This window comes from Musa acuminata, chromosome BXJ2-1, assembly GCF_036884655.1.
Source record: "Musa acuminata AAA Group cultivar baxijiao chromosome BXJ2-1, Cavendish_Baxijiao_AAA, whole genome shotgun sequence".
Lineage (NCBI taxonomy): Eukaryota > Viridiplantae > Streptophyta > Magnoliopsida > Zingiberales > Musaceae > Musa > Musa acuminata.
Genome location: NC_088338.1, coordinates 86,857 through 102,566, shown reverse-complemented (window position 1 = coordinate 102,566; position 15,710 = coordinate 86,857). Strand labels below are relative to the sequence as shown.

The window sequence follows — 15,710 nt, the reverse complement described above, 5'->3', positions numbered from 1 at the left end:
GGAAACACCCCTGGCCCTGTCTTCGATGACAATCTTAGCGAGGGTATGATGACAGCATTCATCAGGGCACGTCTCCTGTGTCATCGGGTTCGTGGAAGCCGGGAATCTCGCCCTCTCCCCCATCTTCCTCTTCGCCCCAGGAGGTGCATCTTTCTCCGATCCACTATTTTCCTTCTCTTAATGGTTTAGAGATCTTGCTGCTATGTTCTGTAGTCTTTTTCTTCTTCCTCACTGTTTTCTGCAAGGAATTGCGGCCGTGATGGATCTGCGATTTGAGCCGCAGTGTTTTTGTTACTTGAGGCTCACTTAATTCAGTCTAGGGCTTTACTCTGTTCTTGTTATTGGATCTGTCATGGAACTCATTTGGTTGGGGGATTGTTGTGGCTTTTGGTGCCTGGTGGAATGGGTTAACCATCTGTTAGAAATCTTACAATGATGAGTGAGTTAAACTGGTCAGAATTAACATATATTGAGTCAGACACTAATTCAATCCAAAAGCTTAAGCTTATAGATTGCGGGTTAGACTCGGATATATATCATATCCCCATATTCATGTTGAGCTTAATTGTCTCCCCCTTAATCTTAATCGTAAGGATCTTAATCTTAACTGTAAGGGTAGGTGGTGTGACCAACTTTGTTCGCACCGCAAGCTTAACTTTAGTTACCAAGCTCATGCTGATTGGTCAGGATTAACATATATTCAGTCGGACACCAATTAATCCAGAAGCTTAAGCTTATAGATTGTGGGCTAAGCTCAGATATATATCATCCGACTCTCTCGATATTTACCAATGTGAAACTATTCTCTTGTTCCTCTTCAATCTTTCCTCACACATGAATATTTTCTAACACCGTCTTTGTCTTGGGACTCGATCTCTGTTATGCTTCTACTTTGAGAAACCGAATGTGCTTGTCAAATTTGTTCTCATGCATCCTCAGATGGCACAGTGTTCTTGCAAAAGGGTTCTGATTGTTTTTGTCTGGGATGACATCTCCTCACACGAGTTTGTGCTCTTTCCACGTTTTTCTCCTCCGCCTGAGTTACATTTATTGCATGAGTCCTCGAGCAAGTGATGTGTGATCATCTAAGTAGCGGGGATTCTGTCGCACTGCCTTCTTTTGCATTCTCAAATGGTGTATTAACCATGCATGGTCGCCCACTTGGATGTATGGTTGGGATGCGATCGCTCCCTACACGATTAAGGTCTTGAGTATTGATCAGTATGAGTGTTCCATGGTTCTTACATCGAATATGAAAAGAAGATATGGATTTCATAGTACTTGATGATGCATTTTCTTCAATCTTCTGTTATATTTTGGTAATTGCAAAGTGAAATCAGGCAATCAATTTGCAAGGCTTGAATGGCAAATTTTCAATTTTTGTACTCTTTGGGGTTGTACTGTTACATGGTGAGATGACATTTATGATGATTACCTTAGATATGTTAGTTTATATCACCCGTGTTCATAAGAATCTGCACTTTAACCTTGCGACCTCTTTATCCTAGTTCTTTATTTTGCCTCTCATCTCAACTTTATGGTGTATGTGGGAGCACAACCTCATGCTGATACCTGCATCTCATACTTCAGCTTTGATTTGTGATTTACTTGCAATGTAAATCTTTGAATCAGAATAATTGAGTCCAATCCAGCTTTAGTTATAGTTTTTTTAAAAAAATATTTTTTCTGCATGATTGTGGTACTTTGCTTAGGATGTTTCTTGAGTTACTCATCGTGCATTTTGAATCCTGGAAACCATCTTTTGCCTTTGGTTCTTCCTAGAGTAAAGTAACTTTGTAAAACACAGACTGAAAGCTTTCATTGTGACCCCACTTTGCAGAATTGTCAAACATATATTGAAATATTAGTTTCTTAATTTATTATTGACTTTCAGATGTTTAAATATTTTTTGGCAGAATTTCATATATCTGGCTTTATCTTAACCAACCTTGTACTATTTTCCCTTAATCTGCTCGTTGTCATAATAATTTCTGTGAAATATTTAACAAGTTGGTCCTCGATCTATTCTTTTGATAGGTACTAGAAGATGGATTCCAGCAGGCATCAGAGTGGAATTCAACAATTGTTGGCTGCAGAGCAGGAAGCACAGCGAATTGTCAATGAGGCTAGGAATGGTTGGTTCCTTCATTTTTTAATATCTTTTTCCTGCATGTAATGAAGAAAACAGAAACAGATCTTAATTAGTAATATATAGCTTTTTCAAATGTGATCTTCACATAATATACCTATGTATTAGCTGTTGGTTTTAGTATTCCTTGAATTTGGAATGTTGTGTAGCAGCTAAAAATTTAAATATTCAACCAAGAAAAGAAGTTTATGTTGATAGCCTTGAAGTAAGTTTATGAGGGGATACAATGTATATTCAATGAATTTGTATGTTTTAATTTATCTATCTTATGTCTAGCAGTCATGGGGTTGCTATATAAGGAACTTACTGTTGCATGATTTTAATTAGTTGCTATTAGTGTGTGTCATAGGAAAAGCAAATGTTTCTAGAACTACCTTTGACCAAGGTTTGAAATTTCAAACTGGTACCAATAATGATTCTTGGGTAGACCGGTATACTGCTGGTGTGGTTGTGCATGCATGTGTCGTTACATCCCCATGCCAACTAGTATGAATTCAACCAGAGACCAGGGGAGGTTGGTGGGGAGGCGCAGGAGGAGGAGGAAAAGGAGACACTGATAGAGGAAGAGGAGGCGACCACGTTGGAGGATGAGGCAGAGGAGAAGGTAAATGATGATGCAACAGGCTGAGGAGAAGATGGCGAGGCAGTGGTGGTATAGGACCACATACAAAGGCCGGCGTAGAAGCAAAGAAGGTTGCTGTGGCTGAGGTGAAGGAGAAGATATGAGAGAGAGAGAGAGAGCTGAGAAGCCACCAGGGACAGAGGACAGCTTGTCAAACTAAGTGTCAAGCGTTAGGCTTTCCTCCAAAGATTCAATGTATTTGTCAGACTGTCTAACACAATAAGTGTTTCAGCCAATAAACACTATTTTGAGTTAGACCAAGCAAAATGGTACTTTCATGTACTAGCCATGGCTTAGATTTGTAAAAATTGGCTCGTACCAGCCGTGCGGTCAGTTTTTGAACCTTGCTTTCAACTATGTTTGAATCAGTCTAACATGTCCACTTTTTATGTGTAAAATTCATTGTTGGTAAAAATCTTATAACATTTTAATCAAATTATTTTGGTGATATATATACACTATATATTCTGCTTGTTATTGCCCTTCATTTTCATAAAAACAAACTGTCATCATCTAAATAATTGGGTTATTTTCTTTTGATTAAGGGAACTGAACCCAAGTAGTTGAGATATTGTTATTGTTGCCTCCGAAGATGTATCTGGGGAAAACAATGAGATAGACAATTTTAAGATCTACTAATTTGTGGTTTGTATATCTTTTCTAAATAAATCTTGACTATCTATTACCGCATGCTGTGTTGTCTGTAAGTACTACCTGAATGATTAGATGATATACATATGAAGCTAGTAATGAATTATATTTGTAATGCCTAAGTTTGTGATACTTTACGCAGCTAGAGTCCTTATTAATAAGGTTCAGTTCCAACTTTTGATATTTTTATAGCAAATTATTGCTAGTCAGTGATTTATGAACATGAGTTACATAAAAGTTGCTATGATATGATAACTTATGTCAAGATATAAAAAGTATTTTGTTGTAGTACTTATCGCTATGGCAGTTTGTTAGTGTGGTGCCTTTTATTAGGAGGGTAATTTTGTGCTTATCAAGGATCTCTATTAAGTTCTTAGTTCTATTGGTCTTTAAGAAATTAGACTCGTTGAATATGGAAAAGAATTCTATTTATATGAACTTCATTTATGTAGGATTAAAGTGAGTGATCTTCTAGTAGTTTTTGCATGTTTATTTTTTTGGTGGTGGGCTAGAGGGGATATTGTAATAACTGGGAATGAGTTATTTAGATAAAGGTGGACCACATTCCTCTATAGATTAAACAACCTTATGGTAGAGAGGTGGTGAAAAAATGCCACAAAATTTTGTATTCGTATGTGCATATGTTGCCACAAATACTTGTAAGGAATTATGAGGTAGTGGTTACTAGGAGATTAGCAAGACCATAAATATGCTCTCTTGGAGTGGATTTTTGTATTATTGATTTTTTTTTCAATTCAACATTTGCTTTAGTTTCCTTTGATTTTATTGCTTGAAAATTGTTTATGCAACTTTATTATCTGAGTTCTTTAGGGTGATACAATGACTAGATTATGATAAATGAAAACTAGAATTGCTGCAAGCAATAATTGGAGTTCTGTTGTACTGATTAAACTTTAAATTTCTAATTGAGGCCCAACTCATGAAAGGGGTGGTCTTACTCAGAAACGGTTTGTAAACAACGACAACGACCTCAAGACAACTCAAAAACAGAGAATGATGAACTTCAACTTGTACATAGCGAACCCTGACTTGTTGCTGTTAAGTAGTTCTTGTTGAAATAGTCGAAAGCAAAAAAAGATCAGAAGAAAGCATGAGAGAATTATAGTCTCTGGTATTGTGCATAAACTTGGAGCCCATATAGATGGCTACTATGATAAGAGATTCTTATGCAGCTGTTTACAAAGATACGCTTTGGTTAATTTCTTTCTATATTTCTCACAGACCTCTTCATGAGGTTGAACTATGATCTTAAATAAATTGATGATTTTCTATCCCCGAATTTATCATTTCATAATTGGAGCCTCTAACTGATCTCTGCTAGAAACAAAAACAAATCTGTGAAGCTTCTATTGATTGACGAAAATAACGTAGAAAGACTCATTTCGGTTTAGATTATTAATTCTTTGAGTATCTGTTTATTTTCTTATTGTTGGAGGAACTAATTGGAAAAACGATGAGGGTTTGGCATTGCAAAGGGAGCTTATTCAGGGTCTAAAGTTGTTGGATGAGTCAGCTAATAAGAGTACAACCTTGTATCACAGCTAAAATGGCAAGGTTGAAGCAGGCTAAAGAAGAAGCTGACAAGGAGATTGCCGCATATCGTGCACAAATGGAAGCCGAGTTCCAGAGGAAGGTTGCTCAGGCAAGCGCCGGCCACCCCTTGGTAACGGGGCCTTTTATAGCTTCCCAATGCCCCCACTAATCTACTACTTTCTTGTGACAAAACAGAGCAGCGGAGATTCTGGTGCAAATGTAAAGCGCCTTGAGCTAGAAACGGAAGAGAAGATCCAGCACCTGAAGTCACAGGCAGCAAATATCTCCCAGGATGTGGTTCAAATGCTTTTGAAGCATGTGACCACCGTGAATAATTAGGGATCATCTCGTGAGATCAACGCCATCAAATAATTTTGAACACCCAATTGGTCAGTTGAGTCCAAACTTTTATCTGTAAGCATACGATGCAGTATTTGTGGTTCCTTGAATTAGCCGCCGCCTTTGTACTTCACCGTTTACATTATCCGCATGGAGTTTATGCGCACTGAGGTGTTATCCTTTGATAAAGTATGGAACCTTCGTTAAATTAAGCTCCTCGATTAACATGTCATCCTTAAACTCATTGTTATCATTTTTAATCTTTGTAAATAAATAATTTTGGATATTGTTGTCTTGGGGATGTAATCATAGTTATTCTCGTGCAATTAATTATTTATGTAGGGAAATAAAGGAAAACATAAATACATATAATGGAACTTAATTATTCTCCAGCATTCGTCACTTTTCGTACTTACATGAACATATAGTTTCATACGCGTGTCGGACTTCGATGACATATCCTCGTGGAACGCAACCCAACTACTAAAGTCGATTCCTGCCGGGCTCCACGTTGAGGTCAATCTCCAAGTCGGCCCCACCGCCATAGCTCACCTTCCCGTCCACCGCTGACGGAGAACCAACGCCGTCATCTCCATCGGCAACCCCCTCGAAGTCCTCCAGTACGAACCTCGGCCTCCACCTCGGCTCCGCCACCTCCCTCCTCGCGATCTTCTTTTCGCCTCGGTCGTCGCCGCCGCCGTCTCGGATATCATGGTGCTCCGACCACAACGACGACTTCGCGTCCTGCAACCGCCTGACGATGGCGAAGAACCGTTCCACCTCGTCCTCGGTCACCCGTCCGCGATCCTTCCCTTCTCCCTCGTCATCCGCGGCCGCGGCCAGCTGCCGTTTCCTCTTCTGGCTCTCCTCCATCGATCCCGGCGGCGGTAGCTGAGGCTTCTTGTCGTTAGGAAGAGCGAAGACGACCGCATAGCCGCATCTTTTACCACCACCGTAAGGAAAGGAAAGCAGAAGGCTCCAGAAGAGCGTAGGCGGTCACACCGATGTATGCCGTGTCGGATGATTCGTCCGTAGAGCTGTAACGATGCATGCTCCATCAAAGATCACATCGAGTGACTTCCATGGCACTCGCCACCATTAATGAGCTTGCGCGGCAGAAAGGGACGGAGAGACGGAGGCCACAGAATTGTTGACCGTAAGAGCGTGGAAGAGACAAATACCGCTCGAGTCGGCATGCTTTTATTGTCTCCAGAAACAAAGGATGATGTGATAAGCTTCTCCTCTTTTGTCGTCCTAATGACGAATTACATGTAGGAATGTACTTCTTCTTCTCTAAATTACGATTCGTCGAAATTGAGTTATAAATTGATTTTTATCGAGATGGTCGAATTCGAGACGTCAACATTTGCGTGTATTCAAAAATAATAATTCCCAAAAAAAAAATGCAGATGATTTATTGCCTACATATGCTGCCATATAATTCGTGTCAACTATCAAATTATACTCATAATTAGTGTAATTATATAGCCAAACGTCACAACAATTGTATGTACTCTAAAAAATTTTTTAAGTTATAGACTCCATCAAAATGAATGGGAATATGAAAGGGGCCAATTCTCAACAAATATATATATATATATATATATATATATATATATATATATATCATTTTGAGTTTTTTTCAAGAAAATATCTCTCATTTCAAGAGTTCCCTAACAGCCTCATTCTCTATTACTTTCAATGCCCTCAGTCAGCTACCTTTTTTCCCCTTTTTTTTTCTATATTATAGTATTTTTTTATTACATTACAATATTTTCCAATATTATTGAAAAAACCATAATGTGGTGTAAAAATACTACAAATATAATATTTTTACAAAATTTACACAAAAAATATTATGTTACAATATTTTTTAGTATTATCGAAAATACTATATTATTGAAAATATATTAATACGGTGTAAAAATATTATAACTAAAAATATTATATATTATCGATATTTATGATAAAATAATAAAAAAAAAGAAAATACTTTTCGGATAAAATCCGAAAAAAGAAAAAAAAAATCTTCTCCTGGAATTCGCCCATACAGGAAGGACATGTAAGTGAGAGCATGAAGACAAATCCAAAGACTCGCTCACCGTGACGTAGCTACTCATCAACCGCGGTGACGTCAGCCTAGAGGAGGGATTCCTTCCACGACATTTACCAAATGAAGACCTTCTTTTTTTGTTTTTTGGGGTGCTAATCTTCTCCCTATCACCCATAAATAAATATATAAATATATAAAAATAAAATCAAATATAATTGTCTAAAATGGGCTGAATCCGAGAAAAGAAAATTATCAGTTCTTATTTATGATAAGTTTTAGTTTCGATAATTATATTATATTTTTTTTAAAAAATAAATGACAAAGATAAGATTCAAACTTAAGATCTTACAATAATAAAATAAAATGAGAAAGATGAAATTTCTTTTTCATTCATAAATATCTCTCGCATGAACGCAATTAAGAATCATACTCGTAATTAATTAATCTATAATTTACTCGTACACCATATCCATGTGCAAGCTTCAACTTTCAATGGTGGGTCCGATGGAGTTGACACCGCCCACTAAAGGCCGGACAAGCCAACGTAGACCAAGTTAGGTTTGAGGTCCAACTGGTCGAGGTAAGATCGAAGGGTCAATTTTAGAAAATGACCAAAGACAATGAAACTTCGATGATTTTTCTTATAAAATACTCCTAATTTAAGAAATTTTCCAATTGATATCTTCTTTTTCATATTTCAAACAATACTTTTAATTCAAGAATATCAAGATTATCTATCAAAAAACAATTTTTGTTTGTTATCGCGCTTCTTAGTCTATTGAAATTACTGTAAAACCTATTTGAAAACACTATAAATTAATTAAATAAAATTAAAAAATATACTAGAAATCATTTGATATATCATACATATTACGTTTACGTTTCAAATATATATTTATAATAGTTTAGAGATAATATCGCTTAAATAGAAATATAAAAAAAGTAATTTATTATAGTGATTTGGCCATCAGAACAACTTAAAATCTACTTAAAAATAAATGGTCTATGAGCAATGATAATCAAATATGATCTTACTTATAATGATTTTCAATAATATTCATATTTTCAGTGCCTCGATAAAAGTATTATAAACGCAATTGAAAAACAAGCCAAACGAAAATGTTGCAAATTTTTAAGGGGGTATTTTTGGATCTTTTTAAATTAAAAATATTATTTGAGAAAAAGTAAAATGAATGTACTGATTAGGAAATAGCTAAAATATAAATATTTTATAGGAAAATATCCTAAAATTAATGTATACCATTTGTTTTGATGTTGTAATAGGTATAATTCATAATTAAAAAAAACCAAAATAACTTAGCTGGATTTGAAATACTCCATGAAATATGTCATGATTAACTCATGAGATCGAGATGATTTATTCGACGTAACATATTCTTGAAATATTATCATTTCGAGGATGAAAAAGAGTTTATATTGGATTTAATCTTAAATTTTTTTAAAGAATATTGCTGTGTGTTTAGTGAATGAATATTGCTTTCATGGACTCTCTTGATGTGACACATTCAACCAACTTTTTGAATCATATTAGATTTGAAGAAAATAATCCAATAAAAAAATTTAAATGATTAATTTATGAACCAAAAATCCATATATTCCATCGAATTATTTCAAGGCCTTAATGACATGGGATTATTATTTGGTCCACTTTCTTAATGTCCAAACTCCTATACCACGAACACGAACATCCCTCTCCTTAACCCTAAACATCTAAATGTGGTGTCCCCAACCACCGTCGGCGTGATGAACGTGAATCCTCAACCCTGTGTGTAATGGTCTCATCAAGTTAACATCACACAGTGAATGAGTTGACATTGTATCCGACGCAGTCCGGCGTCCACCCTACGTCATCACGATTACGCCAGCTGAAGGAGCAAGCGCACGACCCACGTCGCGGAGGTTGACTCAGACGCGCAGAGTGCCGAGGAGATACAAAACGTCAACGAGGACGCGTCTCTATAAGAAACATGCCGCCTCCTCTCTTCCCATCTCGTCTCAACTCGATCACCTCCATCCATCCATTCTGGAGGATGGAACAAGGGAGCGAGAGAGGCAAGAGAGGGAGCCAGGCATCAACTGCACCTCCAGGAGGAGGAGGCAGCCGCCGAGAGGAGGAGGAGGAGGTGGACAAGTTCTACGCTTTGCTGGAAAAGATAAGAGCGATAAGAGAGTCGTTGAGGACGAGCAGAATCAAGAGGATGAAGACGGAAGCAGCTCCGGTTTGGAGGCCTAAGTTCGAGTTGGAGGACTTCATGGAGGGCGGCGAAGCTGGCAGCGCCGCTGTGGGCGAACACAGTCAGAAGAAGGCAGAGAGAAAGGAAGAAGAAGAAGAAGAAGAAGAAGAAGAAGAAGAAGACGAAGACGAGAAGAAGAGTAGTTTAGATCTATGTCTGTCTCTGTAAATGAATGTTTGTACAATTCGCATGCATCGGTGAAGAATTCCACTGCTTGTCCAACTCGCTGCTAATGTCTCTTCTGTGTTCTTTCTCTGGGAGGGAATGACATCGTCAGGTGTGAATGCCGGAGGAACACTGTGCAACAGCTACAAGTCAATGTAAATGGATTATTATTCTTCTGTTGGAGGTTCCAAATGTGAGTTGGACTGAAGGAAACAAGTCGTATAGATCGGAATAACGAGAGAGGAAAAGGCCGTAACGTATAGACCGGTAAATGCTGTCTTTTCATTGCGTAAAGGCAGACGAGTCTGCCGAGAGCCGATCTTTTCGTGGATGAACTAAAGACCACATGATGAGGGTGGCAGATGCTGCTGCTGCTGCTGCTGTTCATGACACGTCGAGGGGACCAACTCCCCCGCTTGAGTGCAGACAAAAAGATGACATGAAATACCAACGCCGGCCGACCCGCCATGGCTAGATTAGATTACGACGGACATGTGCTGGTGGATCGGATCGAGTGGATACCCAATCCAAACAGCCCTCTTTGGCACTCGGCAGCAGCATGTAACGATTGTTAGACTCATTCCGTACCCTCTTTGGCATTTGATAGGGGCAATGAACAGATAGAATAATTGACACCTATCAACTTCGTCGATTGATTCAAAGTCATTAAACAGTTTCAATAGTAATTCATCCCCTCTGAATCTTGTAAATTAATCTAAATCTCTTAATGTGTGATTGGATCAAAAGTGATGTAATCTTTTATTAATTGGACCAACTCAAAAACTTCAATACTATCAAAATTAAGAGAACAAATAAAATGACAAAACATTTATGATAGCATTATCAACAACTCATTACTTTATGCCATCAAAACAAAGGGAAAAATGCAAAGATAGCTACTAATGGCAAATAAAATGACAATGGTTCGAAAAGCAGCGTTCCTACCACGCTAGAGAGAGAGAGAGAGAAAGAGAGCTCCAAAAACAAAAAAAGAGGTCCAAAAACATACACCTACATAAGATAACCTGAAATGTGTGCGTCACAGTTGCTTAGAACACTAAAACCTAAGAATAGTGGCGGCACAAGAGTCATCTCCGAGTAGGCTGTCCACCGCTAGTAGCGTATCTCCCAAACTCTGATGGTTCCATCGGTGTAACCGGTGAACAGTGTGCTACCGTCGGCACTCCAAGTCAAGCTTGTGCAGTATAACATCTGTGCAAAGAGTGAGAAACATGGATAGATTTGAGTCAATTATCTGGCAACACTCTTTGGAATGAAACATTTCAAATCCATAAGCTTTCGACTTTGATTGGCCAATTAAAACACCAAGCACAACAAAATATATATAGAATTATCAGAAAATAAAAACGAATCATGCAAAAACGTCACCACAACTGCCTACAGCAGCTGCAAGACAAGTATTGCTGGGAAGACGTCTCTTGTACAAATACAACTTAGTTGGAACAGGCAGTCTTAGGTTTGTCAATGTCAAAAATGTGATATAAAGCTGCAAAAGTCTATGCGTCAACAATAAATGAATAAATCATGAAACTGAATGAATGTCCAACTAAAACAGGACATGCTGGAATCTTCCCTAACTCAATATGACTATAATCAACTTTAAATCAACTAACAGATTGAATAGTTTGTATGAACATCCACTACATATTTTTCTGAGAAATCCCATGCCCTCTTTGGAGGCTCCAGATTCTTATCCGGAGATCCTGCAAAATGAGGGGAGGGGTTTGAGGATGTCAATGACCTAAATCCAAATTTTCAGTATGGAAGATTCCACAAAAGAAGTCGTATTATCCTGGATTTAATATGATGAACACCTTGCTTCTTCCCAAATCTGATACTCTCGTGATATAACATGATGATTAAATCTAAGATTTCAGAAGAGAAGTGTGGTGGTGTCATACAATGACTTCTAAAGAAATCGCATGACAACAGACCGCAGAATTGTTTACATGTAAAAGGTCAACATGTAAGCCACTGAAGATACTATCTGATTTAGTTAGAGCATGGTGGTTCAAGGTCAAAGGATATGTCATAATTGTTCTACAACAACTAGTTGACACTATCCAAGATAAAATTAGATCCATTGAAAAGCGGATCTACAAAGATACAAGTGCAGAACCTTTTATAAAACACCCAGTTAATACATTAGACCAAACAAGACCCATACGTTAAACAAGCCTAAGCCATAAAACAAGCCAATCTACAGGTTACCACCGAAAATAAATACTGGGAGCAGTGATCTTTTATATGAAAAAGAACCTCAACTGTACCTAAGAAAAATGAAACTTAAGAAAATAATATGGGATTGATTTGATAGACAAAATAACAGGACCATTAATTAGAGCAAGTCAGATAAATCATTGGATTCTGGAAATATGTGCAAAATTTCTATATGTTTACCTATGCTGTGAGATGATACAAACCATCATCTTCTGAAAGGTTTTAGGACAATATAAATCATTTAAGATTATCGAACTGGTTATAATGACGAGAAAATTTTCAAGTCTGGTCAATTGAAATAAGATAATTTAGCACTTGCCAGACAATGACAAATAAAACAAAGTGAACAAAGAGCTTCAGAAAAAAAAAAAAAATTTGCATCATATGTAAAAGAAAATCAGTTGCTATCACATTATTTAATTATTAAAGAACTTTAAATCATAAGCAGATTAATACACAATAAAATTTGTTAAATAATTAAGAAATCTAAAATCCCATGTGCCTGCTGATGGAATGAAGCAGCACTTATGAACTGTAAGATTTACTGACTCTCATGAAATTGTAACACTAATCCAAGAGAATTCAGAAGAAACTTCATTTTCAAAAAGATTACCATATTTAATAAAATAAAAAAGTACTCTAATTAAGAGGCTTATTTTCTTATTTTTCACCTACGTGGATGTAGTTTGCCATAGCCAAGCCTATCAATCCTATTCTAGACCATTCCTTACGTCTAAAAGGCTTTAAACGGTTGCTACCTGGTTTCACGAGCATAAATATTACACTCTTCAACAATTACAGATCATAAAAACTCTAAATAAACAGAAATAACAAATTCCATATAAGAAATCCCAGTTATATCAACTGACAGAAATAGCAACAAGAATAAAAAAAGCATGAGCCACAATCCCAAAAAAATAAATGTGCAGCAGGAGGGATAAAAACAGAAACTACAATAATCCAGTTTACATTATGTTCCCCTAACTAATACAGGTATTACATAATGTTAAACAAACTAGTACTCCAAGAATATCCCGAAATGGACATCTTGATGGCATGTGCAGTCAAGATATCGGGACCTCAAATGTCAATGTTGGCATCTTATGTGCATGGTCTCAGTGAAATACAGCTAACAAACATCTTAGCAACTAGTTAATAGCTAAGGAACACACTTTTGGAGAATGAGCACAAAGTAAGTCATTATTTCAGATATATCAAAACAAAGTTTTCTGTTATAGAAAGTGATACATATACAATTTTATCACTTCTTAGCATACCATAGTCCTAAATAATGATGATCAAAGGATAATTGGAACTGGATGCGAAGAAGACCCATGGAAAGCACATCTAAAACTCTAATTAGTCATGATCTTACTGAATGCAAGATAAATTGACCGTAACTATGCTTCCAATTTAAATCAAATGGTGGCAGAAAGATCGTTCTTTGTTGAACCTAATATTCTGAAATCCTATCAGTACATGCACAAGGCCGGTTCTACAGAGGCCCTCGCAAATATAAGAGTTGCATCATTGGAATCAACAGAATTTGATGTATTTGTTTTAATTCACTACCTAAATGAACCGATTACCTGATTCTTAGTGGTAGTGATCTCAGGCTTGAGATCCTGCACGATGGACTTGCTCTCAAGATCCCAGATCTTCACGCTCTCCTGAGTGGCAGCGCAAAGCCAGTATCGGTTGGGACTGAAACAGAGGGAGTGGATGATGGCCCCGGCATCAAGCGAGTAGAGGCGCTTCCCCTCGGCGAGGTCCCAGAGCAGCGTGACCCCATCCTTACCACCGCTGGCGCAAAGGGAGCCGTCCGGGCTGACGGCAACCGTGTTGACGGAGCCGGCGTGGCCAGCGAGTGTGCATCGGAGCTTGCAGTTGGTCAAGTTCCAGACCTTGACGGTACGGTCCCAGGAGCCGGAAACAATGGTAGGCTGGTACGCGTTGGGGCTGAAACGGACGCAGCTAACCCAGTTGGTGTGAGCATCGGCGTCCTGGATGGTGTACTTGCACTCGCCGAGGGTGTTCCAGAGCTTGATGGTGCCGTCGCGGGAGGCAGACACGATCTGGCGATTGTCGATAGAGAAGGCGACGGAAAGAACGTCCTTGGTGTGGCCGAAGAAGCGGCGGGTGGTGACACCGGTGGAGAGATCCCAGAGACGGAGATCACCGTCCCAGGAACCGGAGAGGGCAAATTGGCCATCGGAAGAGAGGACCACGTCCTGGACGAAGTGGGAGTGCCCGGTCAGGCGCCGCCGGGGGACGCCGTAGGAGCCGACGCCACTCCCGTCCGCGGAGGCGGCTGGGGCGTCCTTGGTGAGGTGCCACACGAGTACGGACTTGTCCCGGGAGGAGGATACAATCATGTCAGAGTTGTCGATGGGGGCCGCGATGGCCGTCACCATGTCGGTGTGGCCACGCATCGTGCCGCGGAGGACCAGAGTGTCGACCATCTTCGGATGTGCGGCAGAGAGGAGGACAAGGGCGTCGGCTGCTAGGGGTCAAAGGAGGGGGTGAGAAGAGGCGATCAGCAGAGATGACCTCAAATATGGGAGGACCGGCTAGGGTTTTGGACGCTGCACGAGAGGAGGTTGTCAAATTGCTCGAGCCAGGCCTTCAACCCCAGGTTATTGAGTTCGAGCCGCTATACAAAAGCCCAATGGAATCCGGTCTGGTTCAATGTTCCGAGACGAACTAGAACCGCATAGTCATGTCCATTTCAATCGAACCAAAATGACGATGGATGTGTGATGTCGATTTGATCGGATTCCAATCTTTGAATCCGAATACGAATCCAAATTCGAATCCAATTCAATTTAAAGCACCCAAAGTTCTCTGTCATCCCCAAACCGCCGCAAGCCGCCAACAAACTCCCGCGTCGACGATCGCGCGGACGTCGCCTCTTCTATCACCATCATGGCCGCCGCAGCCGCCTCCTTTTCGTCCTCTGTGTCTTTGTCCTCCTCAAGTCACCACCGTCGTCTCACCTGCAAGGACAATACCAGAGTAATCGGAACGTTAAGCCCCTCCCCCCGCCTTCGGAACCCTAGCGCCCCTCATCCTCCGCCACCGCCGCCGCGGGTCCTCGGTCTCCTCCTCCTACACTGCCTCCGACCCTGCCTCCGTTGAGGCCAGCAGATGTGGCAGTAATGAGCACCAGGATCAGCGATCGAAGATCCGGCGGCCGGCTGAGGAGAACATCCGCGAGGAGGCGTGCCGGCGCGACGAGGGAAACGCGTCGCACGGCTTCTTGGCGTGCTATGTGCGCTTCAACGCTCCCGTCGACTGCGGCGAGACCGGCTCCTCGTGGTGTTCAAACATCGAAAATGGGTAAAACTAGATGATCGGATCGTAATATTTGACGTGATGTTTGATATTAGAGCCATTTGTAGATGGAGTGAATATATATATATATATATATATATATATATATATATAATGTGAAGCCACCGTTAAACTACGCTTGACATATACTATATTAATATTTGATTTAAGTTATGTTGGAACCATCATTGGCCTATGTTTCATGTGTGATCTCTTCAACTCCCGCATTAGCAGCACCATATACTCTATGGCTTTAGCATCAATCAACTAGTCAACATAGGGAAGGGATAACTGCTTTCTCGGCATGTTTTAATGAGATTAATATACTCAATTCTTATTCTTTAGTTT

At 39.4% G+C, this 15,710-nt stretch overlaps 3 protein-coding genes across 3 annotated transcripts; 1 reads left to right on the top strand and 2 right to left on the bottom strand.

Annotated features, from left to right (window-relative positions):
• The first annotated feature begins 8 nt into the window (after positions 1-8).
• LOC135598279 (V-type proton ATPase subunit G-like) lies at positions 9-5,610 on the top strand. Its single transcript, XM_065091817.1, has 4 exons — positions 9-143; positions 2,038-2,135; positions 4,985-5,085; positions 5,172-5,610. Exons 2-4 carry the CDS (start codon positions 2,048-2,050, stop codon positions 5,313-5,315), a joined length of 333 nt encoding a protein of 110 aa, XP_064947889.1. The 5' UTR covers positions 9-143; positions 2,038-2,047; the 3' UTR covers positions 5,316-5,610.
• A 188-nt stretch (positions 5,611-5,798) lies between these two features.
• On the bottom strand, positions 5,799-6,188 carry LOC108952556 (NRR repressor homolog 1-like). Its single transcript, XM_018824764.2, has one exon. It carries the CDS (start codon positions 6,186-6,188, stop codon positions 5,799-5,801), a length of 390 nt encoding a protein of 129 aa, XP_018680309.2.
• Positions 6,189-10,663: 4,475 nt separating this feature from the next.
• On the bottom strand, positions 10,664-14,669 carry LOC103968855 (small ribosomal subunit protein RACK1z). The gene is made up of 2 exons (XM_009382228.3): positions 13,619-14,669; positions 10,664-11,000 (listed from the first exon to the last, which is right to left on the bottom strand). Exons 1-2 carry the CDS (start codon positions 14,489-14,491, stop codon positions 10,902-10,904), a joined length of 972 nt encoding a protein of 323 aa, XP_009380503.2. The 5' UTR covers positions 14,492-14,669; the 3' UTR covers positions 10,664-10,901.
• Between the last annotated feature and the right edge of the window lie 1,041 nt (positions 14,670-15,710).